The sequence below is a fragment of the Malaclemys terrapin genome, chromosome 3, assembly GCF_027887155.1.
Source record: "Malaclemys terrapin pileata isolate rMalTer1 chromosome 3, rMalTer1.hap1, whole genome shotgun sequence".
Classification (NCBI taxonomy): Eukaryota; Metazoa; Chordata; order Testudines; family Emydidae; genus Malaclemys; species Malaclemys terrapin.
This window is the reverse complement of record NC_071507.1, coordinates 26,374,052-26,402,032: the sequence shown is the minus strand read 5'-3', so window position 1 is coordinate 26,402,032 and position 27,981 is coordinate 26,374,052. Positions and strand designations below refer to the sequence as shown.

The following is a 27,981-nucleotide window of genomic DNA, read 5'->3' as shown; positions in this document are numbered from 1 at the left end:
ATTGCAGAACCATGGATCACTTGATTACCTGTTCTGTTCATGCCCTCTGAAGTACCTGACATTGGCCATTGTTGGAAGACAGGATACTGGGCTAGATGGGCTAAATCAGGACATTGGTCTGACCCAGTAATGGCCATTCTTGTGTTATGTTCTTATGAATGAGATAGGGATCCTAACTGCTCAGCCACAGTCTGGACAGAGACTACAAAGAAGGTATGAGAGGAGTCACTCCATGCTGCTGGACATCCTCTGCAGCTTTGGGAGTCAGGTTTCTTAGAGATCCTTGGTTTTCCAGTCCATTTTTTGGCCCAGCTCCCTGCCTTTTCTGTACCTCTGATCTCATGAAACTGGGGAGAGAACCTGAGTACTCCACAGCTCTAGTATTTGTTCCTTTCACACAATTTTGCACAGGAGGCACTTGAGGACCTAAATACGTATTTGTAAATTGCCTTCCTGCTGCCTTAATTTGTTGTCTAGTATTAAAATTTAAATAGGACCAAAATTTAAGTAAAATTGAAAGCAAAATGAAAATCCCCTCGAAAGGTTCATATTTTGGATAAAACCTCCTTGGGCTTATGCAAAGCTTGGAGGGAAGTCTCTCACTTTGACAAAGTTTTCTGTTTTCCCCTGTCTTTGAGATGCATCTTTACTAGATGGCAATTATTTCACATGATTAGGGATGGGAAAAACAGAAGTTTTAGAAAACTTGCTAATCTCTCTAACTCTGGTGGCTGAGAAATTTGAACCCCTAAACTTGCACTATTTTCAAAACTGTGGGGTAGTTTTGGCAGTAGTTATGCTATTTTCTGTGTTCTGCAAGCTGCTTCTCAAAACCTATCTTTCGTTAGCACCTGTGCACTGTTAAAATGGTCATAATTAACCATTCAAACAAACAGATATAGATTAAGGCATGCCAGAAAACTGTGTGTTAAAATGTTTGTGGATTAGGTGTTGGATTCCCATCAAAAAATGTACAAACAGTAGTCCATACTATTTCTGCATATTAAGGTTAGAGGGATGGGGATCACTGCTTGAACTTAGAGGTAGATAAAATAAATAGCTTCTCCTGCTCTATACTATAGGGTAATTACTCTGCATTGTAAAATCAAGATTAATATTTGGGGAGGGAGAAATGGGGAGAGTGTAGTCTTTTCTCTGAGCTTCTCTCTATTCAAGCAATCCAAACCATTTCTGAAGTGTACTACAGCTGAGCTTTTGCTGAATGGCTAGGCTGGGTATCAAAGCCAGACCTGCAACCTTCCACATTTCTCAAAGCCTGTGTGCAATTTCAGATGAATAAGTACCATTGACTTTTAAATACATTTAAAAGATTGTGAAGAGCTTTGAGGTCTACAGATGAAAACATATTTAAGAGGTAGGTGTTATTCTTATTTTTCTTATTAATTACTTCACAGGATCAGGTTAATTTAGCTTCCTGAATATGTAGTTAGGTGCCTAAGTTTAGCAAAAGTCTTGGCAAAAGTGACTTGCCACATATAAAATTATCCCTAAGTGGTGCAGCAGGAGGAGCAATGTCTGAGTTCTATCTTCTGTAGATACTCAGTCCTGGCAATCTGTGTCCCATAGACAGTTGGCCAGAGGGCCCCAGGCTGGGATGGAGTTGAGTCTGTTGCTGAGCTTGCTGTAGGCAGGAATCACAGCTGCTACCTCCTGCCTAGTCAGAAATGCTGGCCATCCACGTCAATGGGTGGGGAAGTTGGTGGGGTCAGTGCTGAAAGGGGGACAGTCCCAGTAGCAAGGAAGGGAGACACTCAGCTCCTCCCCCTGGGAAGCACCCATTGGCCAGCTGGGGGAGAGGGATGCAGATTGGCCAACATTCCCCAGCTCCCAAGATTTAACTGTTGCAGGGACAATGTGGAGCCTCTTCCAGCTCCATTCCAGCAGCCCACCCTACCTATCCGAACTAGGAATGGGAACCCGGCCAGACAGGAGCTGCGGGTCTAGCTGATCGCCTTTTTAGGGAGTCAGGAAGGAATTTTTTCTTCCATGGGCCAATTAGCAGAAGACCAGAGAATCTTTTGGCATCCTTGCAGCATCTTCAAGCCACAGTGGATTAAATAGGAATGCTCTTACTGCCTGACTGAGGTACTGGAGTGATGGTGTTTATTTATCACAACTTGCAGCTGGTTTCTAGTGTGGTTAAAAGAATAAAATGAACGGCTCCAAGAGGTAAAAGACTGGGATTTTGGTGAAGGGCTCATGTGATAGAGGCAGACCTTGTGGCCCTCATAGGCTGAGGTCCCTACCCTGCTGCATCCTCTGTCCCCCACATGGGACTCCGAGAGAGCTGAGTCCTGGGGGTAGGCTGAGGAGTGTCACCCTGCATTATGTGTTATATGGTAAGGAGCCCTATAATCCCCTCATTGGAGCCAATTAAATGCCTGGTATAGGAGAATATGGGTGATGGACAAGTAGGGCCCCTCCCTATTGTTAAAGTTTAATAAAAGTTGCAGCCTGCCTCTTTTTTTTAAATTAAATTAATGGAGATATCCCATCTCCTAGAACTGGAAGGGACCTTGAAAGGTCATTGAGTCCAGCCCCCTACCTTCACCAGGCCCAAGTACTGATTTTTTGCCTCAGATTCCTAAGTGGCTCCCTCAAGGATTGAATTTACAACCCTGGGTTTAGCAGGCCAATGCTCAAACCACTGAGCAATCCCTCCCCACTATGTTAAGCCCCTGTTAAAAAGATATGGAAATTGGAGATGGGCCCCAAACCAAAATCCTTGATCCAAATACTTTCAACTCTAAGGAAGTTCATATCAAGATCTGAATTTTGTTATAAATGCCCAAAGCATGTTCTTAATTTGTCTCAGATTACAATCTAATGGTTATAAATGGCTCATCTTCTTGTCTTTCATGACTTCCTATCAGCACACACTACTGTTGGGCCAAATTCTGAGAGTCTTACTTGATCCTCAATCAGGCAAACTGGATGGGAATTTTACACGAATAAGTAATAAGAGAAGACCTCAGGACTTGGTCTTTAGTTTTATTTATTTTTTATTTCTACAGCCCATAGGTATGTATGGAGCTCTGCAAACAAATAAGACAGGTCCCTTGTTTAAGAAGATTCCATTCTATTACATATCATGCATGAAATGGCAACAGACAAAGTGAGGGTGAGGTTATTAAAAGAATGAGGGTAACAATAATAAAACACCATGAGTTATTTTTCAGTTTCATACATACATACATACACAAAAAATTGAACTATCACATTGTATATGTGATCTTCAGATATACTGTAGTAGTTTCCCATTCTTTATAAGTTATTTGTAGCATGATGGAACAGGCAGTTAAGAGGCAAGAGTGTCTAGCTCAGTTACTGAACAATACGGAGATACAGGGCCGCCCAGAGGCTTCAGGGGGCCTGGGGAAAAGCAATTTTGGGGGCCCCTTCCATAAAAAAAAGTTACAATACTATATAATACTATATTCTCGTGGGGGCCCCTGTGGGGCTCGGGGCCTGGGGCAAATTGCCTCACTTCTCCCCCCCACCCTCCCCCGGGCGGCCCTGCGGAGATATGTCTGTAAGATTTGCAAACTGATGTCAAAACAAAAAATGCTGCAGAGACTTCTCTTCATGTATCATTTACATTTAATAGTTTTGGACGTTGTGTGGAAATGCACTGACAGCAAAAAGAGGAATATTTGGCAAAACAGGAGATCTCCAAACTATCCTTTGCTTAGCATGTGCAAAAGAAGATGTCACATACTCTGGTGCTTTAAATGGAGACATCTATGTTTGGAAAGGGCTAAACTTAGTCCGCACAATTCAAGGAGCTCATAGTGTAAGTTGTGTTTTTAATTCTAATTTATGAAAATTAACCTTGTTCACTGAATTGAAGAACTGTAATGGATCTTTGATATTTCAATAGATTCTAATCTGTGTCAAATCATAACAGAATGTATAGTGTTCAGTAGGACTTTATGAATTGTTCACTTTATACTCTGATTATGTAGGTATTTAAGTATTAGCTACAGTATTTTGTTCTACTGACAGAACTGCTGCTGTTGTTTGTTTGTTTGTAGTTTTGACACTGATTTCACAGAACAGACTTAAATGTAAGGTATCATCTTGACAGATTTTAAAGTGGCTTCAGTTCTGAATAGACTAATTGTATAAACATATATTCTAATGTGCTAGTCTTATTTAAAATAGGATTCCCAATATTCTGTACTAAGGTTTTTCATAAAAATGAGATCTTAAGCATAATAAGCATCTTATGTGTTTTTCTCATTAACCAAGGCAATAAGAATATGAGCAAATCTGCTTTACAGTTCCTCTTTGGCTTGCTCACATAACATGGAAATGATTTTAAAAACTCTCATTAAATACTAAAAATGTAATTTGAAGCAAACAAAAATCTCAATCTATTCAGTGTAGATGAACATTGGAGCTAAAAAATATCAGAGGCATATTTTACTACTGTAAATGTTTATTTCATATTCCTAAACATTCAACTTTAGTGCCTTAATTAGATTACATATGTTCATGTTACCTTTTGTAACATGTGGATAGGGATTGTTTCCTTAGAGCAGTTTTATAAATCCCCTGAGTAGCTCTTATAGCATATTTCTGGAACCTTGGTAGAAACAACAATTTCGATATATAGTTGTTGCTGAGCCTCAGTAGTTATGAGCCTAAGAAAAACACAGCTTTGCTGACATTGTATGAAGAATCACAGTAATATTCAAAAATAGAGTTCCATCATGGAATGGGCCACCCAAATACCCCAGGGGGACCTGCTTCAATACAGAAATAACCACCCCCCTCTGACCACACACCCCTAGTTGTCACCTACCACCCATCACTGGAACCCATATGGGGCATTATCAAACAACTACAACCCGTATTTGTTGGGGACCCCACCTGGAAATAAATCTTTCCTGAACCCACTCTTCTGGCCTTCAAATAACCTCCCAGCCTTTCCAACCTCCTCATCATACACAAGCTCCCCACAGACCAGGACATACCAGTTCAAAGTGGCACCAGATCCTGCCAGAACAACAGATGCAAAACTTGCAGACATACCTTCCACTACTACAATGATAAAAAAAAATCCCACAACACACCTTTCAAGATCCATGAGCTCTACACATGCCTATCACAACATGTGGTGTACCTCATTTAGTGCACTAAATGCCCCAATAACAACTATGTGGGTGAACTTGCACAGAAAAATGATAAAAGACAAAAACATCACCTCATCTGTGGATGAACACTTTTCAAAAGCAATCGCTTTATATTTGACCTATCAGTCCTCATCCCCAAAGGAAACCTGCATAACACTTTCAAAAGATGAGTCTGGAAGCTTAAATTCATAACTTTGCTAGGCACTAAAAATCATGGACTAAATAGAAACACTGGATTTATGGCTTATTACAATAATCTATACCCTACTAATGGCCACTTCATCTTGAATGATCCCTTGAAATATGTGTTAACTACTTATGCTAAACAACCTATTCTATCTTGTACTTAGTTGTGACACTCTGATTTAAGTTTCCCAAACCTCATGAAGACCTCTATGTAAGCTTGAAAGCTTGTCTTTCTCACCAACAGAAGTTGGTCCAATAAAAGATATTATACTAGAGACAAGGTGGGTGATACATTAGTAAGCATTCTAACAAGTACTGTAAAAATATTTTAATGTAGAAGAACATGGTAATCCATAAATTTTGCCTTTTTTAAAAGTGAAAAAGCAATTCAAACTAAGTAGATACTTTTTGTGCCAACAAAAAATGAAATTCACACTCTTTCAGTTTATATCAGATTCCAAATGATGTCTGAAATGAATTCATGAAACATTGTCTGAGCCATCTCTTCACCTGTAAGAATATTTGTGTCAATTGTTTGCTTGTTTTTGTTTATTCTGGGTGACAATTTATTGTAAGTGTCCCATCGTTTACTTAATACTCTTTTGAAACAACATTCATTAAATTTAATTTATAGTCACATATGTATGCTATGTGTATGACATTTATACGAAAGTTCCATTATAATTCACAATCAATGGATTGGTAAGAGAGCACTTGAAATAAACTGTCACCTGTGTGTTTGGTTTGTTTTCTGAGTGGAGAGCGTCTTGTCTTTTAAACAGTATTATCTAACAGTTCTTAATAGTTTGGCCTTTAACAAGAGCATACTCAAACACACTTGGATTTGTTTTTATGTTTAAATTGTTATCAACTTTCAAAACTATTATACTATTGATTAACAGGCTGGAATTTTTAGTATGTATGCTTGTGAGGAAGGTTTTGCCACTGGTGGGAGAGATGGTTGTATTCGGTTATGGGACAACGATTTCAAGCCAATAACTAAAATTGATCTCAGGGAGACTGAACAAGGATACAAAGGTAATACAATTATTTGTGAGTGGATTTTGATATATTTGGATAATGGATGTTACATTTTAATACAATAGAAAGTTTTAATGCCTGTGCATAATGCCTTTTGAATTTTACCAGACAGGATAGATTATATACAGATTTTTAAACAATTATTTTGTTTGACAATAATGTTTTTTAATATCTTTGAGCAGTTTTCATGTTCCATAGTAAAAATAGAAGGGTGCTTTGTCATCTTTTTTCCATGCTGTGGAAGTTCAGAACATGATCTACAAAGGTACACTCATCACAAAAGTGTGAGAATGAGGTTACTCATGCTTTCTGAGCACAAGAGGGGGAAGAGAGAGGAAGCCAGTCATTATGACTCTTAGCAATATTTTTCTGTGAGTGCTTGTTCATGTCCATTCCATGTTAGGTATGTGCCCACCCTGCGTACCGTTGCTGGAGATTTTTCCCTTAGTGATATCCATTGGGCCAGCTCTAGTGCCTGCTGGAGCTGTGCACTCGTGTGCCAGTATAAGGGGCACTACTGGCTATGCACCCTCTCAGTTCCTTCTTACTGCCCATGACTGTTGCTGGAATGACCCTTCTTGCTTCAGCATGATTTTCTTCCCAGTGTTTTTTGGACTCTAACACTTCATTCTTAGTTATCATAGTTTAGTGTATATAGTTTTTGAAATTAGAATTAATGTACATAATTAGCTTCCGTTGTTGAGGGACTCTTTTGCACCATGGGCCAGGCATGCTTCAAACCTTGTGTATCCTGTGGCAAACCTATGCTTGTGAGTGACCCACATTCCAGCTGCTTGAAGTGCTTGGGGGAAACTCATCTGAAGGACAATTGCCAGATCTGTTGGGACTTCAAATCCCGCACTAAAAAGGACAGACATTAGGCTGAAGGGTATCCTCATGGAAGCTGCCCTCGGACCAGAGCAGAGCCACTACAATTTGGTTCTGAGCACTTTGGCATGAGTGCGAAGTGCTCCTCTGGCACCAAGCTGGCCCCCCACCCCAGCACCTGGCCAGTGGGTCACTGGCCAATGCAGTGGTCTTACTGGAACCCCTGGGATTTTCCCCCGGCACCGGGTCTCCCTCCCATTGCTCCTACTCAGTGGTTTCCGAGAGACAGGCTTTCACTCCTTCTTAGTCAGCACTGGACCCTGACCCCAGTACTGACCCCAGTACCGATGTTCAGGAGCTGGCTCCAATGGATGTCATTGGGGCTGAGGAAGAAGAGGGAGCTCCTCCTTTGGTGCAAGCCTCCTGCTTATCCTCTCCAGATGATGCTGTCGTGGGACCAGGTGTCCTCTTCCACAGAATGATTTCAGGGCCCATTGGGACCTTTTGAAGTGGATTGCTGCAAATCTGGGTCTGGAAATTGAGGATCTTAAAGAGACATCACACACCCTTAGTAATATCCTGGATGCAGCAGCTCCATCCAAGGTGGCCTTACCCATCAATGAGGCTGTGATGGGGCCAGTCAAGGCCCTGTGGCAAACTTCTGCTTCTTTGCTCCTCACCTCAAATTGGGCAGAGAAGTAGTATTATGTACCAGCGAGTGGGTTTGAATACTTGTACTTGCACCCCCCCCCCCCAGTGTCCCTGGTTGTGTCTGCAGCAAACAGGAGGGACAGGCAGGGACAGTTGAGCGCTACCCCTAAACAAAAAGAGGTGAAGAAACTGGACCTTTTTGGAAGAAAGATTTATTCGACAGGTAGCCTTCAACTACGTATCTATAACCAGCAAGCTTTGCTGGCAAGATAGGATTATAATCTGTGGGACTCCCTGGCTAAATTTAAAGACTCCCTGCCCCAAGATTCAAGGCAGGAGTTCACTGCCTTCTTGGAAGAGGGAAAAAATATGGCCAGGACCTCTCTCCAGGCAGCTCTGGATGCAGCTGACTCGGCAGCTGGAATAATGGCCTCTATTGTCACCATGAGGCATTCTTGGCTCCAGTCCTCATGGCTTCCTCATGAGGTCCAACAGTCCATGCAGGACCTCTCCTTCAAGGGCTCCTCTCTATTCTCAGAGCAGACAGTCATGAGACTTCACAGCCTGAAGGACTCAAGGGCCACCCTATGATCCTTAGGCCTTTATGCTCCATCATTTTCCAGAAAGCACTTTGGGCCCCAGCAAACTCCTTGTTTCTCGGTGTCTCCAAGACAAGAGCCCTACAAAAGAAAAGGGAGAGGTTACAATCGGCATCAACCACTCCTGTCCACCTCAACCTCCCAGTTGGGGTCTCAGAGGTACTATGGGGGGTTCAAGCAGGCCTTTTAAAGGTATGCCAGAGGGCGCTATATCGTCACCACTTCAGATCCATTTCCCCTTTTATTTTTGGACTGTCTGTCCCACTTCAGCCCAGCATAGTCATACATAACATTGGACCATTGGGTTCTAAGTACAGTGACAATTGGCTATACCCTTCAGTTTTTATCCCCTCCCTGCCATACACCCCTTTCCATGCCTCTTCAGGGACCCTTCTCACGAGCAACTCCTTGTCCAGGAGGTGCAATACCTCCTACAATTGGGGGCTGTGGAGGAGGTTCCACAAGACTTGAGAGAAAAGGGGTTTTACGCCTGATATTTCCTAATCCCAAAGGCCAAAGGGGGCATCCACCCCATTCTGGACTGCCGTTGCCTCAACAGATACCTCCCTGGATCCCGGAGATTGGTATGCTGCCCTTGACTTAAAGAATGGATACTTTCACATTTCTATCTTCTGTGGCCACAGAAGATTTCTCAGGTTTGTCGTGGGTCAGCACCACTACTAATTCACCACTCTTCCCTTCAGCCTATCGGCGGCCCCCTGGGTTATCATGAAGTGTATGGTGGTAGTAGCAGCCTTCCTCAGACGGTGAGGCATCTACCCATACCTTGATGATGGCTGATCAAAGGTCGGTCACAGGCTCAAGTTCAGAACAGCATTAGCACAGTCCAAGCCACCTTCCAAGTGCTGGCCTGCTGATAAACGAATGGAAATCAACTCTTGGCCTGGCTCAGGGAATAGAATTTATTGGGGCAGTGCTCAACTCAACCTAAGACAGGGCCTTCCTGCCAGAGGCCTGATTCCAGACCATGTTGGACCTGATATCCAATGTCATGGTCCACCCAATTATGACAGCTTGGGTTTGCCTCAAGCTACTGGGGCACATGGTGGCATGTACTTACATGGTTCAATATGCAAGACTGCACTTCAGGCCTCTCCAGATGTGGTTACCATCAGTATATTCCTTGAGCAGACAACATTTAGATTCTGTGGTTTCTCCCCTAGTCTTTACCTCCCTGGAATGGTGGAAAGACCCAAGATCGGTAATGATGGGGGTGCCCTTTGTTATCCCTCAACCATCATTAGCTTTAATCTTGGATTAGTTAGAAATAGGGTGGGGAGCCCACCTCAACAAGCTCAGGACTTGGGGCTTCAGGGCCCAAGAAGAAGTCCCTGAACATAAACATCAGGGAGCTCAGGGCAGTACGCTTAGCTTGGCAAGTGTTCCTTCCCCAACTCTCAGGTCAGGTGGTGCAAGTCCTGACAGACAATACTGCGGCCATGTTCTATATCAACAAGCGGGGAGGGGCCCTATATTTCGCCCTGTGTCAGGAGGCCATCCATCTGTGGGACTTCTGCACAAAGCACTCCATTCATCTTGAGGTGTCACATCTCCTGGGATCCTGAAATGTAATGGTGGATCACCTCAGCAGATCCTTTTCCTCTCACCATGAGTGGTCCCTTCACCAAGAGGTTACCAGGTTCATCTTACAAAGGTGGGGGCTTCCCCAAGTGGACCTGTTCGCTACCACACAGAACAGGAAATGCCATCAGTTTTGCTCACTGTACGGGCACACCCCAGGCTCCTTCTCCAACACTTTCTTTTTCCCATGGACAGATCTCCTATTCTACACCTTTCCCCAATTCCTCTGACTCACAAGTTCCTCCTAAAATTTAAACAAGACAAGGTGAAAGTTATTCTTATAGCCCCGGCATAGCCATGCCAACACTGGTTTGGTATGCCCCTAGATCTGTCAGTAGCAGCTCAAGTCTTGCTCCCACTACATCCCGACCTAATTTCACAAAACCACGGTTGGTTGCTTCACCCAAACCTCATCTCACTGGACCTAATTTCATGGATACTCCACAGCTGAACCCAGAGGAACAGGTCCAGCAGGTCTTGCTAGGTAGCAGAAAGCCGTCCACCAGGGCTACCTACCTAATAAATGGAGATATACCTATCTCATAGAACTAGAAGGGACCTTGAAAGGTCCTTCAAGTCAAGTCCAGTCCCCTGCCTTCACTAGCAAGACCAAGTACTGATTCTGCCCTAGATGGCCCCCTCAAAGATTGAACTCACAACCCTGGGTTTAGCAGGCCAATGCTCAAACCACTGAGCTATCCCTCCCCCATGGCTAAGTGGAAATGCTTCTTGACATGGGCATCTTAATGAGCTCCCTCTCTGTCTCAATCTTCCCTTCAGTCTATCTTGGACTACTTGCTCCACTTAAAGCAGCAGAGCCTGGTCCTTGCGTCTATCAGTGTGCACTAAGCAGCCATCTCAGCCTTCCACCCAACGGTGAACAGCAGGTCAGTGTTCTCCCACAAGATGAGGGTATGGTTTCTCAAGGGGCTGGAGAGGCTCTATCCTCAGGTCTGCAAGCCTGTCCTTCCATGAGACTTAAACCTGGTTCTGTCGAGACTCATGAGTCCCCCCTTCAAGTCACTAGCATCATGACCCCTGTTTGCTTCTCTCTTGGAAGGTTGCCTTTTTGGTGGCGATCATCTCAGCCAGAAGGGTCTCTGAAATCAAGGCCCTTACATCAGAACTGCCTTACATGGTGTTCTTCCAGAACAAGGTACAACTACGCCCCCACCCAGACTGTCTGCCAAAGGTGGTGTCACAATTCCATAACAATCAGGCCATTTTCCTGCCAGTATTCTTCCCGAAGCCTCACAAGAACTCTGAAGAATGGCAGCTTCACTCATTGAACGTTAAAGACTAAACCCTTCTGCAAATCCATGCAACTCTTTGTAGCAATAGTGCAAAGGATAAGAGGGCTACCTGTGTCAGCCCAGAGGATCTTGTCCTGGATAACTGCCTGTATTCAGGTTTGCTATGAGCAGGCAAATGCCCCACCTCTGGCCATCTTAACTGCTCACTCCACAAGAGCCCAGGCTTTGTCAGCAGTGTTCCTCGCGCAGGTCCCAATCCAGGATATCTACAGGGCCGCAACCTGGTCATCTGTACATACCTTCACATCTCACTACAACATTAACCAACAGGCCCGGGATAATGTCAGTTTCAGATGAGTGGTGTTGCTGTCAACATGTCCATGAACTCCGAGCCCACCTGTGTATTGTTTGTGAGTCACCTAACATAGAATGGACATGAGCGGGCACTTGATGAAGAAAAAACAGTTACTAACCTTTCCATAACTGTTGTTCTTTGAGATGTGTTGCTCATGTCCATTCCACAACCCACCCTCCTACCCCTCTGTCAGAGTTAATGGCAAGAAGGAACTGAGAAGATGCATGGCCAGCAATGTCCATGAGCACATGGCTCCAGAGGGTGGCCCAATGGATACCACTAAGGGAAAAAGCTCCAGTGACACTGCGCGCATGCACACCTAACATGGAATGGATATGAGCAACACATCTCAAAGAACAAGATTTGGAAAGGTTAGCAACTGTTTTCTCTGAGAGGAGATATGAGGAGCTGGGTTATAGCACAGTGTCTCCAGTGTATCTGGGAGTGTTTAAGGCTGGTGATGGAGGGAACACACTACATATTTTTTTTAATGTACAGATTTACATTTTTAAAAGTGAACTTTAATTTTGGGTTCCCAATTTGAGATCACTGGAGTCTGATATTCATGAGGGTTGGGCACCTGAAAACCCTATTAGACTGATATGGAGCTGTGGATACTCAGCACAGTGAGTACACACACAAAAATTGAGGCCCACTACAAATTAGAGGCTGCTTTTGAAAATTTTGACCATAGTATTTCTTGCATGTAAATATGCTTCCCACAACTTTATTGGAGACATTCTGCCTGATGGAGGCAAAATGCCTCCACCCAATATCTTATTGCTCTAGAAACCAATTATACCTTTAAAACTTTGCTTACAATAATTTAATTGGCGCAGAACAAAAAATAAAGAACAAAATAATTCAGCACAGTGAAATGATCTTTGCAAACTGCATTCAGACCAACTTCATTCTTAGATTCGGTCTTCAACCAACTCTAACTGCAACTGTTACCAGCTGACACTCTTTTAAACTCTACACCCCAGAAAGTTTCACACCTGAAAGGTGCTGCAACTACAGAGTGTTGCCACAATTATTAAAGCTCCATATGCCATACTCCTCTCCTTTAATTTTTAAACCATAGATTTATGACTTGATTTACATAGATGCTGAGCACCCATAGTTTCTGTTGAGACCAATGGTCACTATAGGTACACAATATCTCTGAAAGTGAAGCCATTTTGTCTTCTGGAAGGTATACTATTCCATTTTGATTAAGGATGTTTGTTGGGACAAGCAAATGTCACATACTCCTCCAGGCCTTAATTTACATTTTCAGAATCATCTTCTATATTAACATTATTATTGGAATCATCAGCACGCCAGTAAGAAGGATAACAATTTTTTTTCTTAGAAACCATATAATTATCATCAATGTCAATACCCTTTCTATTTTCTGAAATTTTATCTTGTAATAACTGGTCAGTATGTTTGTTTGTTTTTTCTTTATTTTACTTCAACCAGGTAAGTCATTCATCCTGACACTTGTAAAATGTATATCTATATGTAAAATGTATATCTAGACACGCTTCTGACAAGCAAAATGCCTCCAGTCACTGCTATATGGTTGCTCCAGCAAGTCCCCTTAGCATGTTTTCCAAGTTCCCATCTAGTTCTCAGAGCTCTGTATGCATACTTTTTAGTCTTCAAAGCTCTCAAATGGACCCTGACAGCAAAGTATGTTTGCTGACACAATTCTGGTTTCATGCATTTTTGGCAGCCAGATTTTAATGACTAATGTCCATTTCCACAGAAATAATCTGTAGAAACTATTAGTATTTATATCAGTTTATGATCAATTTCTGAAGCACTCAAATTCCAAGAAACTTTCTAAAAAACTGTGGAGGGAAAAAAAAAGATTAATGGGCAAGTCCTGACCCCTTTGACAGAGAATTCCTGAGAATTCAATAAGGCCAAACTCTGACATGAAGAAAAAAACAAAACAAAACAGAATAACCACCAAATGCTAAAACTATGGTAAAGCATTACTATATTCTGGCTTGGAAAGCCCCTCATGCAGTCTGTTTCTAATAAAAGTAAGAATGACCTATATGTAGAACTGTACATAGAATCCATTGCTGGCTATTACAATGCACACACATAAACATTCAGCCTCTTCAGTTCCCCTTGTAGTGGCCCTGTGAAGCACTCTTCATATTCTGGAAAGTCCAGTATAGGAATAATACATTTCTATCCTGTGCTCTGCTTGCTGCCCATGAACTTTCTGGCAGGTGTCTGTTGTGTTTCTGAATTTACTGAGTTAAGAGAATTTTCTGCAGAAAATTATTGCTTCAAAATAATAAACATTAAGAAGCCATTATTTATTTATAAAGGTCATCTATTCCTAATGTGCTATCTGCAAAGACCATCTTACTGTCCTGCAGGTGGTCTAAAGAATGCATTTTGATCTTGGAGTAAGTTAAGTTATTTAGCTTCCTTTGCTAAGAGGAAGAAAACTCGTATTAGAGTTGCTATTAAAATATACTTATTTGATGCCATTACCTCTACCATCTGTTAAATGTTAAAGGATACAGAACACTTAGAGGAGAGCAACTAAGTTCAGAAGAAAATTACATGCCAACAGCAAAACGACAGGGATGTAGACTATCAATGCTAATTCTTACTGTTTCCTTATAAGATGAGACTAATTAGTACATTTTTCCATTTTCAGAGCAAATAATGAGCTCAGTTTCCACTTAAAGATAAATGTGAATGTTAACATAATTCTTTTTATTAGAAAATAACAAATTAAGTGACTTCCAAGTAACAATAAGCTAAAACTAGAAACATTTATCTAACCCTTTCTCTCCTGAGATTTTGGGGTTCAGATAAAATAGCATTTGAACCACTCATGTTTTAAATTTGTTTTTCCAAACCCAGAAGAGATTTTGTCACTCTGTACTGAAATGACAGTGACAAAGACTAGAACTTTTACTTAAACAAGCCAGTAAATACCGAATTATGCTACAGCTATTCTATTGGAAGAAAGTGCTTTGTGTTGAAAAATGTAAAGGGGATCTGTTTACTTGCATAATCATTTAGATTAAGTAAGAAGAAATTTATCTGTGAAAACTGCTTTCTAACAGTAGACAAACTACTAAAATATCAATTTAGGGCATGAAAAAGGTTACAGATCATAAAATCCAAGCAACCTATGGTCTTACCTCTCCCTGTCCATACCCTTTGTTGTCTGTCTTCTCATGTCCTCTTTTCTGTTTTCTCTCTCCACTGTGTCCTTTCAATGTGATGCTTCTCTCACCTGCCTCCTTTATCCCTTCTTCCATCTCTAGCCCTTTCTTTGGTTCCTGTATTATTACCCACTCTGATCTATTCTGTTTGCAAGCTACGGATTTAATTTGACTAGAATTCTATCACTGGAGCTTTGCCAGAGAGCACTTTAGACATCAGGATTCTTGTCTGTTTCACTTTGTTGATAGAGCACATAGACTCTGATCCAGTAAAACACATGCTTAACTTTAAGTGGTTGAGCAGCCCCATACAAGTCAACTGATAGTCTACATCCCTGTCAAGGTCTTGGGATTCTTCAGAACTCTAGAAATTCCGTGATGGCTTCAGCTATCTTCTATGCGGCCCTGGTTCATTTAAGTATGTGCTTAACACTAAGTATATGAGTAGTCCCAATTTCTTCCCCGTCCCCATCCCCCTTTGTTTCTTTCCTAAGCATTTTGCAGAGGCAGCCCACTGCTGGATTTACAATTGTTTTAGTACTAGAGTGCTATCAGGAATTTGTACATTTTCTCGCACATACTAACTAACCAGCTATCCCCTTCCTTCAGTATACCAAAACTTTTCCATGGTAGAAATGCCACTGTCACAGTTCAGGACAGTTGCACCTGTTCCCCCCCACCCTCAGTGGTCTAGCCAAGGCACCCAATCTCAGGCAGCCAGCTCTTCAGCTGTTGCCTCTCTTGGGTGGAGACACAAGTCCCTCTCCCTTCTGACCATGGTATTTTCAGGTCACATAGTTCCCTGGTGTCTATGATGGGAAACACAAAGTGACAGGTTGACTAAGGACACTTGCTTGCTTTCTCTTCAGAGACTGTTAACAGGTGTAATTGTTACAGATATGTTACCAAACAGCACTTCCTATGCAAACCTACTTTATTCTTAAGGTAAAAAGCATTACAGAGAAAGCATATTAATAACTATAAAAGAACCTACATGCATACTAATAAACTTACCAGAGTTGACCTAAACCCTAACATGGATTATGACAGGAGCAGTCCTTAATCATAGAATATTAGGGTTGGAAGAGACCTCAGGAGGTCATCTAGTCCAACCCCCTGCTCAAAGCAGGACCAACACCAATTAAATCATCCCAGCCAGGGTTTGTCAAGCTGGGCCTTAAAAACCTCTAAGGATGGAGATTCCACCCCCCCCCCAGGTAATCCATTCGAGTGCTTCACCATCCTCCTAGTAAGCCCCCTTCCTGCACCTCGCAACTCGCACCCATCCTGCTCTCCAACCTCCTGCCTTGAGCCCCCTGCTGCACCCCGCACCACTCCTGCACCCCAACCCCTTGCCCTGAACCCCCTGCCGCAGTCTACACCCCTCCTGCACCCCTGTCCTGAGCCCCCTCCTGCACTCCGCACCCCTCCTGCACTCCAACCTCCTTCCCTGAGCCCCCTCAAACTCCTCCTCTGCCCCAATCCCTTGCCCTGAGCCCGATCCTGCACACCACACCTCTCTACGGCACCCCAACCCCCTGCCCTGAACCTGCATACAATTTCCCCACCCAGATGTGGCCCTCGGCCCAAAAAGTTTTCCCATCCCTGTAATAGAACATGTGATGAAGAATACAGTTTCCTTCAAATATATATTAGGAATGATGGCTCTCAAGAAATTTAAAACACGTTTGGTGTAGATGTCATAAGATTGTCTACACACCCATGCTTTACTGCAATTACTGAGGATTTGTAAGGTATATCAGAACTCCATTCCCTATGCTGAATTTGCTGCTCTGCAGGAGGAGGGTGTTGTAAGACCTGAGCTTGAACTATTTCCTAGATAACTTACAGAAAGGTACAGACTAAGTCATCTTCTGATTTTTGTTCTTGTTGGCAAGATAGAAGGCATGAACATTCTTTTATCCTTTCAAGGGGCCAACAAAATGCTAATACATGTATTTTATTCATAGTGGGAATTTTATTGGCAAGCAATTTTCCACCAATATTTTATTCAAGTACTCTTTTATTATAAAATCCATAGCTGCAATTGACTTTTCATGGATTTTAACATGACAATTTGATTTTTCATTCATTCATTTCATTCCCCCATACTTCATCCCACTACAGAAGTTACTGATTTTTTGATAATTTACTAAAGCAGGCAACCAAACAGAAAATGCTATCAAGTTGTTACTGTCTTCTTTTAAAGTGTTCAACCTCAGCAGGCTTTCTTCTCTTGTAGGAGATATTGAGATAGAGAGCTCTAATCTTCACATTTAGCTACCTAAATTGATTGCCAATCCCATATTTGGTTCTTAAAATTGGTTCTTACTGTGTTAAATGTGGACATGCCTTAATGGCTATTTGAATGTCCAAATGCAGAATTGGGCCATCTAAGTGAAGAGCTTAACTTTGCAAAACTGAGCCCAGAGTCTCTACATTATATGTAAGGCAGGGTCAAGAAGTTGATTTCAGGGCTTTTCGGACTGGGCAACATGAGAAAAATCCAGATTGAAAATTCAGTAAGCAATGCTACCCACTTGGTTTAATGGGTGGGAGACTTGATTGGATCCGCCTGGTACATGATAGCTTTAGATAGAATGAAAGGGGGAATGTATGCAGGGATAGGCCTCTCTTCCCCCTGCATGCTCCTTTGCCAGTTGGCCAGCCAGATAGAGAAGTGCCGATTGGCGCCTTCTTCCCATATTTCATTAATTTAAACCCTTACCCAGGGTTTCTTAAGCCTCTTGCTCCATTTTAGCTGAAAACACCCTTCATCCCTGTAGTTATATAGTATTGGAACTGTGGTGTTAAGATGCTGTGGGTCTGACCAATCACCTGGTTTTAGGGGTCAGAAAATATTTTTTCCCATAGGAGCCATATTGGCTGAGGCCTGATAGGAAGGCAAAAAATAAAAAACCTCACAGTCTCATAGAGACAGAGGTTAAATAGGAACAGTTAAATAGGACACTAAACTGGACACTAAACTGTGGTAGATGGAGGGTAGGGATAGGATACAGAGGGATCTAGACAAATTAGAGCAGGGGTAGGCAACCTATGGCACGGGTGTCAAAGGCAGCACGCGAGCTGATTTTCAGTGGCACTCACACTGCCTGCGTCCTGGCTACCGGTCTGGGGGGCTCTGCATTTTAATTTAATTTTAAATGAAGCTTCTTAAACATTTTAAATCCCTTATTTACTTTACATACAACAATAGTTTAGTTATATATTATACACTTATAGAAAGAGACCTTCTAAAAACGTTAAAATGTATTACTGGCACTCGCAACCTTAAATTAGAGTGAATAAATGAAGACTCGGCACACCACTTCTGAAAGGTTGCCGACCCCTGAATTAGAGGATTGGGCCAAAAGAAATCTGATGAGGTTCAACAAGGACAAGTGCAGAGTCCTGCACTTAGGATGGAAGAATCCCATGCACTGCTACAGACTAGGGACCGAATAGCTAGGAAGCAGTTCTGCAGAAAAGGACCTAGGGGTTACAGTGGACGAGAAGCTGGATATGAGTTGACAGTGTGCCCTTGTTGCCAAGAAGGCTAACGGCATTTTGGGCTGTATAAGTAGGGGTATTGCCAGAAGATTGAGGGACGTGATCGTTCCCCTCTATTCAACATTGGTGAGGCCTCATCCAGAGTACTATGTCCAGTTTTGGGCCCCACACTACAAGAAGGATGTGGAAAAATTGGAAAGAGGGCAACAAAAATGATTAGGGGGCTGGAGCATATGTCTTATGAGAAGAGGCTGAGGGAACTGGGATTGTTTAGTCTCCAGAAGAGAAGGATGAGGGGGGATTTGATAGCAGCTTTCAACTACCTGAAAGGGGGTTCCAAAGAGGATGGATCTAGACTGTTCTCAGTGGTAGCAGATGACAGAACAAGGAGTAATGGTCTCAAGTTGTAGTGGGGGAGGTTTAGGTTGGATATTAGGAAAAACTTTTTTCTAGGAGGGTGGTGAAGCACTGGAATGGATTACCTAGGAAGGTGGTGGAATCTCCTTCCTTAAAGGTTTTTAAGGTCCTGCTTTGAGCAGGGGGTTGGACTAGATGACCTCCTGAGGTCCCTTCCAACCCTGATATTCTAGGATTCTAGGATTCTAGGATTTAGAAATTTACTATTAAGAATTGTATGAATGCTTAGTTTGTCACAACTTGTGGTGGTGTCCACACTGGATAGAAAAGGGTCAGCATCCAGAAATAAAGATGTGATTTTGCTGATGGACCTATGGGAAAGGGAGAGATCTGAAGTCTTTGCAGACTAAGGTACTTCTTTTGTACCTTTGTCCCCTTCACTGGTGAGAGTAAGATAATTCAGCAAATGAGCTGAATCCTAGGAGTAGGCAGTGGGGAGTCTAGCCTGAATGATAGGCTATATGGCAGGAGCCCTATAAACCCTACAATAGACTCACTTAAATGCTTGCAATGGCAAAATGTGGGTAGATACAATTCGTCTCCGATGTTAAATTTAATAAAGTTGTGGCCTGCCACTTCAAATCCATCCCTGTGTCTGTCCTCATTCACTTCTGTGCCCGGATCAATAATCAGGATTAAAACTTGCTGGGTAACGACACTATCAACCTGGAATTATAGTGTAAATTTTTTCAAAAGCACCTAAATCTAAGGAGCCTATGTCCCATTTTCAAAAGGTACTTAGACACTTAGGAGTCAATGGGACTTGGGCTTCCAAGTGACTGTCCCTTTTGAAAATGGCACTTAGACTCCTAAATCAGTTGGGCATGTCTGAAAATTTTACCCATAGTTCAGTAACTCACCTTATGAATCCTAAGTCATTGAATAAAATAGTATGAACAACTGCACGTTTTTACTTTCACTTTAGAAACAAATAGCATCAGAAGCTGTGCATGTAAAAGAGGGAGCATAATAAACTGGCAGAATAAATGGTGAACTGAATGATCTGAAACTTAAACCTAGAACTAATCAATTAGAGATTCATTTATTTGTGAAGTTTTCAGTGACAAATGTTTATAATGATATTTTGAGGTTGAAATCACTTTCATTTGCATATTTCTGGGACATGGCACATCAGTTTATGTAGTAGAAAGGAGTCTGTTCTGATAAAGCAGATGCCAAGCCTGCCTCCAATGAGATTAACTATTTTGTGGTGTTCATCCATAGGTACTTTATTAATACAGACACTGTCGGTATCCCAGAGATAGAAATGATTCATCATTTTCCATATCAAATAAAACCTATCACTTACAGTTCTTAAAAAATACATGACTTTGTATAAATTCATCTATGGCAACTGCTCAGGTTAAAAAGGAATCTAATTTTGCAAATATATGTAGGCAGATCCATAAATTAGCAAAAATATTGTATATTTAAAAAGATAGCATGAAATCTGATTGTAATGTTAGGCTTGACATGAAAATAAAAAATAAACTTAATCACTAGATTAAAACTATGGAAAATGAAAAAGTAACTATAAAAATGTATGTATGCCTCTCTACCTCCCAAAACCTAAATATGATCTGATTATCCTTTTCCTTGTACTAGTTTTACAGCAGTGTAACTCTTTTGACTGGAGTTATTCCCAGTTTACACTGGGGGAATGGAAAGTGAGACCCAAAAGTACAGAGACTTAAAATTATGTTGAATCAATTATTTAATTTTTATAATAAATTCTATTGCCTGAGTCATGATTCACTATTACTAGTGTAAATAATTTACAATAAAAGTGAAATCTCAGCCTGTCTGTGATATAGACATATATTTGGTTTTAAAGTGAGGGTTGTTTCTTGTAATGAACGACAGATGTGGTTTAAAAATAACTCTTTTCCTTATAAAAAGGGCAGGAAGGACGATGATTTGTGAGGCAAATATACTCTGATGGTTAAAGCATAGAACTGATAAATGAAAAATCTGCATGTCACTTCCACTTTTGCCACAAATTTTCTGCACATACTAGAGTAAGTCACTTAGGCCAGTTCTCCTCTGGAGAAATTTACTGAAATTTAAAAATAGAACCGCTGAGAGTCATGGTGTAGATAAGGCTGTGGTTACAGGAACCATTTTTATCACTGTTTTAGTTAAGTCTGCTTAAAAAGCAAGTCTAATGAAAATGATGGTAAAAACAGTTCCAGTCACAGGAGCCTATCCTAATCTAAATTTCCCACAAGTTTTAACACAGGGGAACCTGTGTTAAATAAAGTTGGATTTTTGGGGGGGTAAATTTCCCCATTATAGACAAAGCCTAGGAGACTGATTCTGTGACATGATGAGCATACTCAACTCCCACCATAGGCAATAGGAGTTCTGGGCATTCAGCGCTTCTCAGGATTGCCCCTGCATCTCCCAGTGCCTCAACTTCCTTATTTGTAAAATGGGAATAATTATATTTGCCTTACCTCATAGAAGTGCAATTATAGCTTTCTGTTTAGCTTTATAGCTAGATAAGCTATGAAGTGCCTTCAGTCTTCAGACTGAAGATACTATGTAAGTTCAAAATATGGTTGTTATAAAGGAATTTTTAAAATTCCTATTCTTTATTATGTTGGATATAACTTTGTCTTGTTATTACTGGTTACCTAAAACTACGCTGTTCCTTGTCAGGTTTGTCCATCCGAAGTGTTTGTTGGAAAGGAGACAGACTTTTAGCGGGGACACAGGACAGTGAAATATTTGAGGTGATAGTGAGAGAAAGAGATAAACCAATGCTGATAATGCAGGGTCATTGTGAAGGGGAGCTCTGGGCCCTGGCAGTCCATCCAAAGAAGCCTTTAGCTGTCACAGGCAGTGATGATCGATCCGTACGGTAAGGCTGGAGCTCATTTACTGCTATATATTCAATTAGTCATGTACTTTTAACAAGAACATTTTTTAACCAATATTCTTTTTGAAACGTTTGTCATTTCTTTAAAAATAGGTTTAGTGGTAAGTAAAGAATTGCAACAATTTCCCAAGAAATCGTAAAACGTTTAGCTTAATTAAGATAGTATTTTTTCTACTTATTTCCTTGCAGCCATACCTTTGAATCAGCCCTAGTGCACACATTCCGTAAATCATGTAAAATCCATCGGAAATTGCCTATAAAAATTTAGGCTTAAAGCATGCTGAATTTCATTTCTTCCTGTGGCTAAAATGGAAGGCATTACCCTAACATATTTAATCACTGATATTGTCACATTTTCCTCTTGTATTTATGATCATATTAAACAATTTGGCCCCTATTCCCCAAAATACTAGATGAGGTACAATTTCTCTTTAGTATACACCACAACTGGAAATTATTAGGGCTGTCAAGTGATTAAAAAAATTAATTGCGATTAATCACGTGATTAAAAAAATTAATTGCACTGTTAAACAATAACAGAATACCATTTATTTAAATATTTTGGGGATGTTTTCTACATTTCAAATATGTTGATTTCAATTACAACACAGAATACAAAGTGTACAGTGCTCACTATATATTTATTTTTTATTACAAGTATTTGCACTGTAAAAAACCAACAGAAATAGTATTTTTCAATTCACCTAATACGAGTACTGTAATGCAATCTCTTTATCATGAAAGTTGAACTTACAAATGCAGAATTATGTACAAAAAATGCATTAAAAAATAAAACAATGTAAAATTTTAGAGCCTGCAAGTCCACTCAGTCCTACTTCTTGTTAAGCCAATTGCTCAGACAAACAAGTTTATTTACATTTATATCTTGGACGGGGAGTGAGTTACAGCGCTGGGGCGCCTCAGGCCTTGGCTGTAAAGCCGCCCCCAGTGCTGTAACTCACTCCCCGTGGCGTGGCGTGCTATCAGCGAATCTTTCCAGGTGACCATGCCTCCACGTGCCAAGCGAGCCCCTACCGCAAAGCCCGTGATGCAAACAGCTGCTTGGGTGCTCCCTCTGTGACCTGCTGATTCTACAAAGGCCTGATGCTCCCCCAGCACTGTAACTCACTACCCGCCCACACTGGCAAGGCATTTGCAGTGCTGTATCTCCGTGGTTACAGCACTGCATGTACTCCACAGCCCCAAGAGCAATAGCGTGTATTGCACTGCCACTGCAGTGCTGTGGCACCAGTGTGGCCGTCCAATCGCTGTGACTGGCCTCCAGAAGTATTCGGCAGTATCCCACAATGCCTGTTCTAGCCACTCTGGTCATCAGTTCAAACTCTACTGCCTGGCCTCAGGTAACCAACCATGTGACCCACCCTTTACATTCCCCGGGAATTTTAAAAATCCCCTTCTTGTTTGCTCAGCCCGGCATGGCGTGGAGTGCTATCAGCGAATCTTTCCAGGTGACCATGCCTCCATGCGCCAAGCGAGCCCCAGCATGGAGCAATGGCGAGTTGCTGGACCTCATCAGTGTTTGGGGGGAGGAAGCTGTACAGTCCCAGCTGCGCTTTGATACCTTCGGGAAGGTATCAAAGGATATGATGGAAAGGGGCCATGACTGGGATGCCCTGCAGTGCAGGATTAAAGTGAAGGCGCTGCGGAGTGCCTACCGCAAAGCCCGCGACGCAAATGGCCGCTCAGGTGCTCCCCCCGCGACCTGCCGATTCTACAAAGAGCTGGACGCGATACTTGGGGTTAACCCCACCTCCACTCTGAGCACCACCATAGACACTTCTGAGCCAGTGTGGGGGGAGAAGGAGGAGGAGGAAAACGGGAGTGAGGGTGTTGGGCCGGATGGAGACACCCCGGAATCCCTGGAGCCATGCAGCCAGGAGCTCTTCTCGAGCCAGGAGGAAGGTAGCCAGTCACAGCGGCCGGTACTTGGTGGAGGACAAACAGAAGAGCAGGTTCCTGGTGAGCGGGTTTTTTTCGGGAAGGAATTTTTTCAGTGCGGGCTCTTTGGGAGAGGAGGGTTAGGCATGCATGCCTAGATGCAGAATAGTGCATTGATGTGGTTTATCACATTGCGGTAATTGGCCTCGGTAATCTCCTCGAATGTCTCATCCAGAACGTGTGCAATGTGCTTGCGCAGGTTTATCGGGAGGGCCACCGTGGTCCTTGTCCCAGCCAGGCTAACATGTCCGCGCCACTGTGCCGCGAGGGGCGGGGACCATTGCTGCACACAGGCAAGCTGCATATGGGCCAGGGCAGAAGCCACATTGCAGTAGAAGACCCTCCCTTGCTTCCCAGGTCACCCTCAGCAGCGAGATATCATCCAGGACAAACTCCTGTGGAAAATGTTGGGACAGTGTTCAGTGTAGGTGCCCCCTGAAGCTGTTGGCTCTCCCCAAGGCACAGAAATCCAGAGGACAGTGCAGCCCTGAAACAATCAGTCCCCCTTACTCACCATTTTGAGGCTCCCGTGGGATATGTGTGTTCTGTTTTGGACGGGAAAATTATGCAATTGTGTAGACCCTGTGTATTTTCTACTCCTTAAGTGCGGGGGAAATCATTACTCTGTCTGGTATAAACAATGCTGCCTCTGATAAATGTTGCATTTTGCCTATACAGCTGCACCAACCTTGAGACCTCAGCCGTCCCTCTTATCACCTGCTCAGAGACTGCAAAGACTCAGGAAGAGACTGCGAAAAAGCAAAGAAGACATGCTGCAAGAAGTGATGCAGCAATCTATTAAAGAGAATGAAAAAGCACAGAACTGGAGGGAGAGAGAAAGCAGGATCCACCAGGAAAACGCAGCGCACTGGCAGCAAAGCACGGAGCACCGGCAGCAAAGCATGGATCAGCTCATAAGCATCCTGGAGTGCCAAGCAGACACTATCCAGGAGCTCGTAGCCATGCAGAAGGAGCAGTACCGCAAACGCCCCCCCCTACAGCCCTTGTCCCCAAACTCTTTCTGTTGTGCCCCACTGTCACCTCCAACCCACTTTCCCCAACTTCCGTGTTCTTCACACCACCAGCTGCTTCCAACACCAGTATCTTCACCACCCAGCCCTGAAAACCATGATGCTTACCCTCTGCACTCAACCCCCATCACCATGCAGTATAGCTATCCTGAAGTGCAGCACTCACTGCACAGCACACCAGACAGGACATACGCGAATCTCTGATTGTACCGTTCCCCACTCCACCCCCTTGTTTCTTTTCAATAAATGGATTTTTTGGCTTTGAAAACATTCTTTATTATTGCATAAAGTAAAAGACTCCTTAGCCCAGGAAATAAACAGGCACTGCAAGTCTGCTTGTCTGCTTAGCAAACACTGATTCCTAAAGATTGGAACTACTGCACTTCACTCCCCTGCAGGGCACCAGATATCACTGCTGGTTTTCAGCCTCAAATTGCTCCCTCAAGGCATCTCTAATCCTTGCAGCCCCGTGCTGGGCCCCTGTAATAGCCCTCCTCTCTGGCTGTGTAAATTCAGCCTCCAGGTGTTGAACCTCGGAGGTCCATGCCTGAGTGAAGCTTTCACCCTTCCCTTCACAAATATTATGGAGGGCACAGCACGCGGATATAACGGCGGGGATGCTATTTTCGGCCAAGTCCAGCTTCCCATACAGAGATCACCAGCTGGTCTTTAAACGGCCAAAGGCACACTCCACAGTCATTTGGCACCGGCTCAGCCTGAAGTTGAACCGTTCCTTGCTGCTGTCAAGGCTCCCTGTGTAGGGTTTCATGAGCCACAGCATCAACGGGTAAGCAGGATTTCCAAGGATCACAATGGGCATTTCAACTTCCCCTACCGTGATCTTCAGCTCTGGGAAAGAAGTCCCAGCCTGCATCTTCCTGAACAGCCAAGGGTTCCAAAAGATGCGTGCATCATGCATCTTTCCGGGCCAGCCTGCATTAATGTCAATGAAACGCCCACGGTGATCCACAAGCGCCTGGAGAACCATAGAGAAATACCCCTTCCGATTAACATACTCGGATCCTAGGTGGGGTGGTGCCAGAATAGGAATGTGCGTCCCATCTATCACCCCTCCACAATTAGGGAACCCCATTTGTGCAAAGCTATCCACTATGTCCTGCATGTTACCCAGAGTCACGGTTCTTCTGAGTAGGATGCGATTAATGGCCCTGCAAACTTGCACCAACGGTCGACTTTCCCACTCCAAACTGGTTTGCGACCAACTGTCTGGAGTTGCCAGCTTCCAGACTGCAATAGCCACCCGCTTCTCCACTGGCAGGGCAGCTCTCAATCTTGTGTCGTTGCGCTGCAGGCTGGGGGCGAGCTCCTCACACAGTCCCGTGAAAGTGGCTTTTCTCATCCGAAAGTTCTGCAGCCACTGCTCGTCATCCCAGACTTCCATGACGATGTGATCTCACCACTCGGTGCTTGTTTCCCGAGCCCCAAAGTGGCATTCCACGGTGCTGAGCATGTCCGTGAATGCCACAAGCAATTTCATGCCGTACGCGTTACGCGGCTCGATAGCATCGTCGGACTCCTTGCTCTCACTGTCACTTTGGATCTTAAGGAATAGTTTGACTGCCAAACGTGATGTGCTGGCGGGATAAGTCAGCATACGCCTCAGCAGTTCGGGCTCCATTTCCCGCAGATAGATGGCGCTGCACAGAAACCGTTGAAAGATGGCTCCAAAGGTGGACGGAAACAAAGGGATTTCTGGGATGCGAAGCGATGCATCACGGGGCATTGGGACAGGACCCAGAATGCTCCGCACTCACGCCCCCTTCCCACAACCCACAGTGCCAGAATGGGAAGAGGTGCTCTGTGGGATAGCTGCCCATAATGTACCACTCCCAATGGCGCAGCAAATGCTGCAAATGTGGCCATGACAGTGCGCTGGGCAGCTGTCAGTGTGGACAGACTGCAGCGCTTTCCCTATTCATCTGTACGAAGTCAGGTTTAACTCACAGCACTGTACTTCTGCAAGTGTAGCCAAGGCCTACAACTAAGAGGAAGCCAGACCTTTTCAGAGGTGTTGCTTCCAGCTAGTCACATGATCTTTTCCAGTCACAAACTCCCTCTGACTAGGGGACTTCACCTGGGAGCTCCTTGGTCTTCTGAGACAGGAGTAAAACAAAGACAGAACAGGGTCCAAACTCGTTAAAAAGGGCCAGCTCACTCTGTGCCACACATGAATGTCAGTGAAGTGACAGTTATATTACACACTTGCTTTTAGTCTTATTTCACCTAGGCTTTGCCATGCTACTGCTAATTTGTGGTGTGGCAGAAGCAAGATGGTATGATATAGTTGAAAAGCAGGTGTGAAACATGTCTTTCATTTTACTGAATGCCACAGAATGCTGCAAGTTCCTCATACAGTGTAGATAACTAACTTCCAATCTCTTTTAAGCCCTCAGATATAGTGTCTGTAAACCATTAAAGAACAATTTATCCTAGACTACATCTTACAGTGTCCTTTGTGCCAGTGGGTGCAACTCCGGCCATGGAACCTTCTCGTTGCAGTTGGAGCACTCACACACCCCTCCTGCCCTTCTCTTCTGCTTTCCTGGACATTCTGAGGGTGACTCTATAAGAGGAAGTGTTGCACTCTCTGATGCCTCAGTTTGTTCCAACTGCAGCAGCAGATAGACTTGAGCTTTCCAGATCCTTCTTTCATGTAGATATTAGTGTCCCAGCCTAGTGCAATTTGTAGTGTTAGTTTGTTAAGGAAAAGTTTTATTCTTAGCATAGTTAACAGTAGTTAGTTCTTCAGCTTTGACTACCGGTTCCGTGATGGATCCAAAGGTGACGACACCTGGCTTTAAAATGTGTGTGTTTTGTCTGTAGTCTTTTTGATCAAGACAGGGCCATATTTGATGCTTGGAGTGTCTCAGTGGGGGCCACTCTCCTTTGAGGTACTCTATTGGCAGCTCCTTTACCAGAGAGCACCTAAGGAGTGCCATAACAGGCAGAAAGTCCTAATGCTCCAAGAGGCTCTGGCTGTGAAGCCTGTCAGATCTGATACCTCAAAGAGATCTGAACACAAGATGCAAGTTCCAAGACTGTTGTACAGTTGGTTCCTAAATAACTGGATTCAACCTTAAAACATTCAGAGACACTGTCAGTGCCAGCCTGTGAGATAACAACCAAACTGCAGTAAAAACCATCAGAACTGCCTAAACTGATTCCTAAAAAGATTGCACAAGACAAGTAGTTTCCTGTTAGCAGAGCCAAGTTACGTTCAGAAGACTTCTCAGATCTGGATCCAAGAACACTGAATTCTAAACCAAAGATGAGGAGTTTGGATCAGGGTGAATCCTTCCC

General features: G+C 43.2%; 1 protein-coding gene across 2 annotated transcripts in view; it reads left to right on the top strand.

Annotated features, from left to right (window-relative positions):
• The window catches only part of EML6 (EMAP like 6), a 360,064-nt gene that overhangs the window by 165,728 nt on the left and 166,355 nt on the right, over positions 1-27,981 (top strand). For both annotated transcript variants that reach the window (XM_054023674.1, XM_054023673.1), the window contains exons 6-8: positions 3,629-3,814; positions 6,248-6,383; positions 21,451-21,652. In XM_054023674.1, coding sequence (XP_053879649.1) covers positions 3,629-3,814; positions 6,248-6,383; positions 21,451-21,652 — 524 coding nt within the window. The remainder of the gene's footprint in view (positions 1-3,628; positions 3,815-6,247; positions 6,384-21,450; positions 21,653-27,981) is intronic.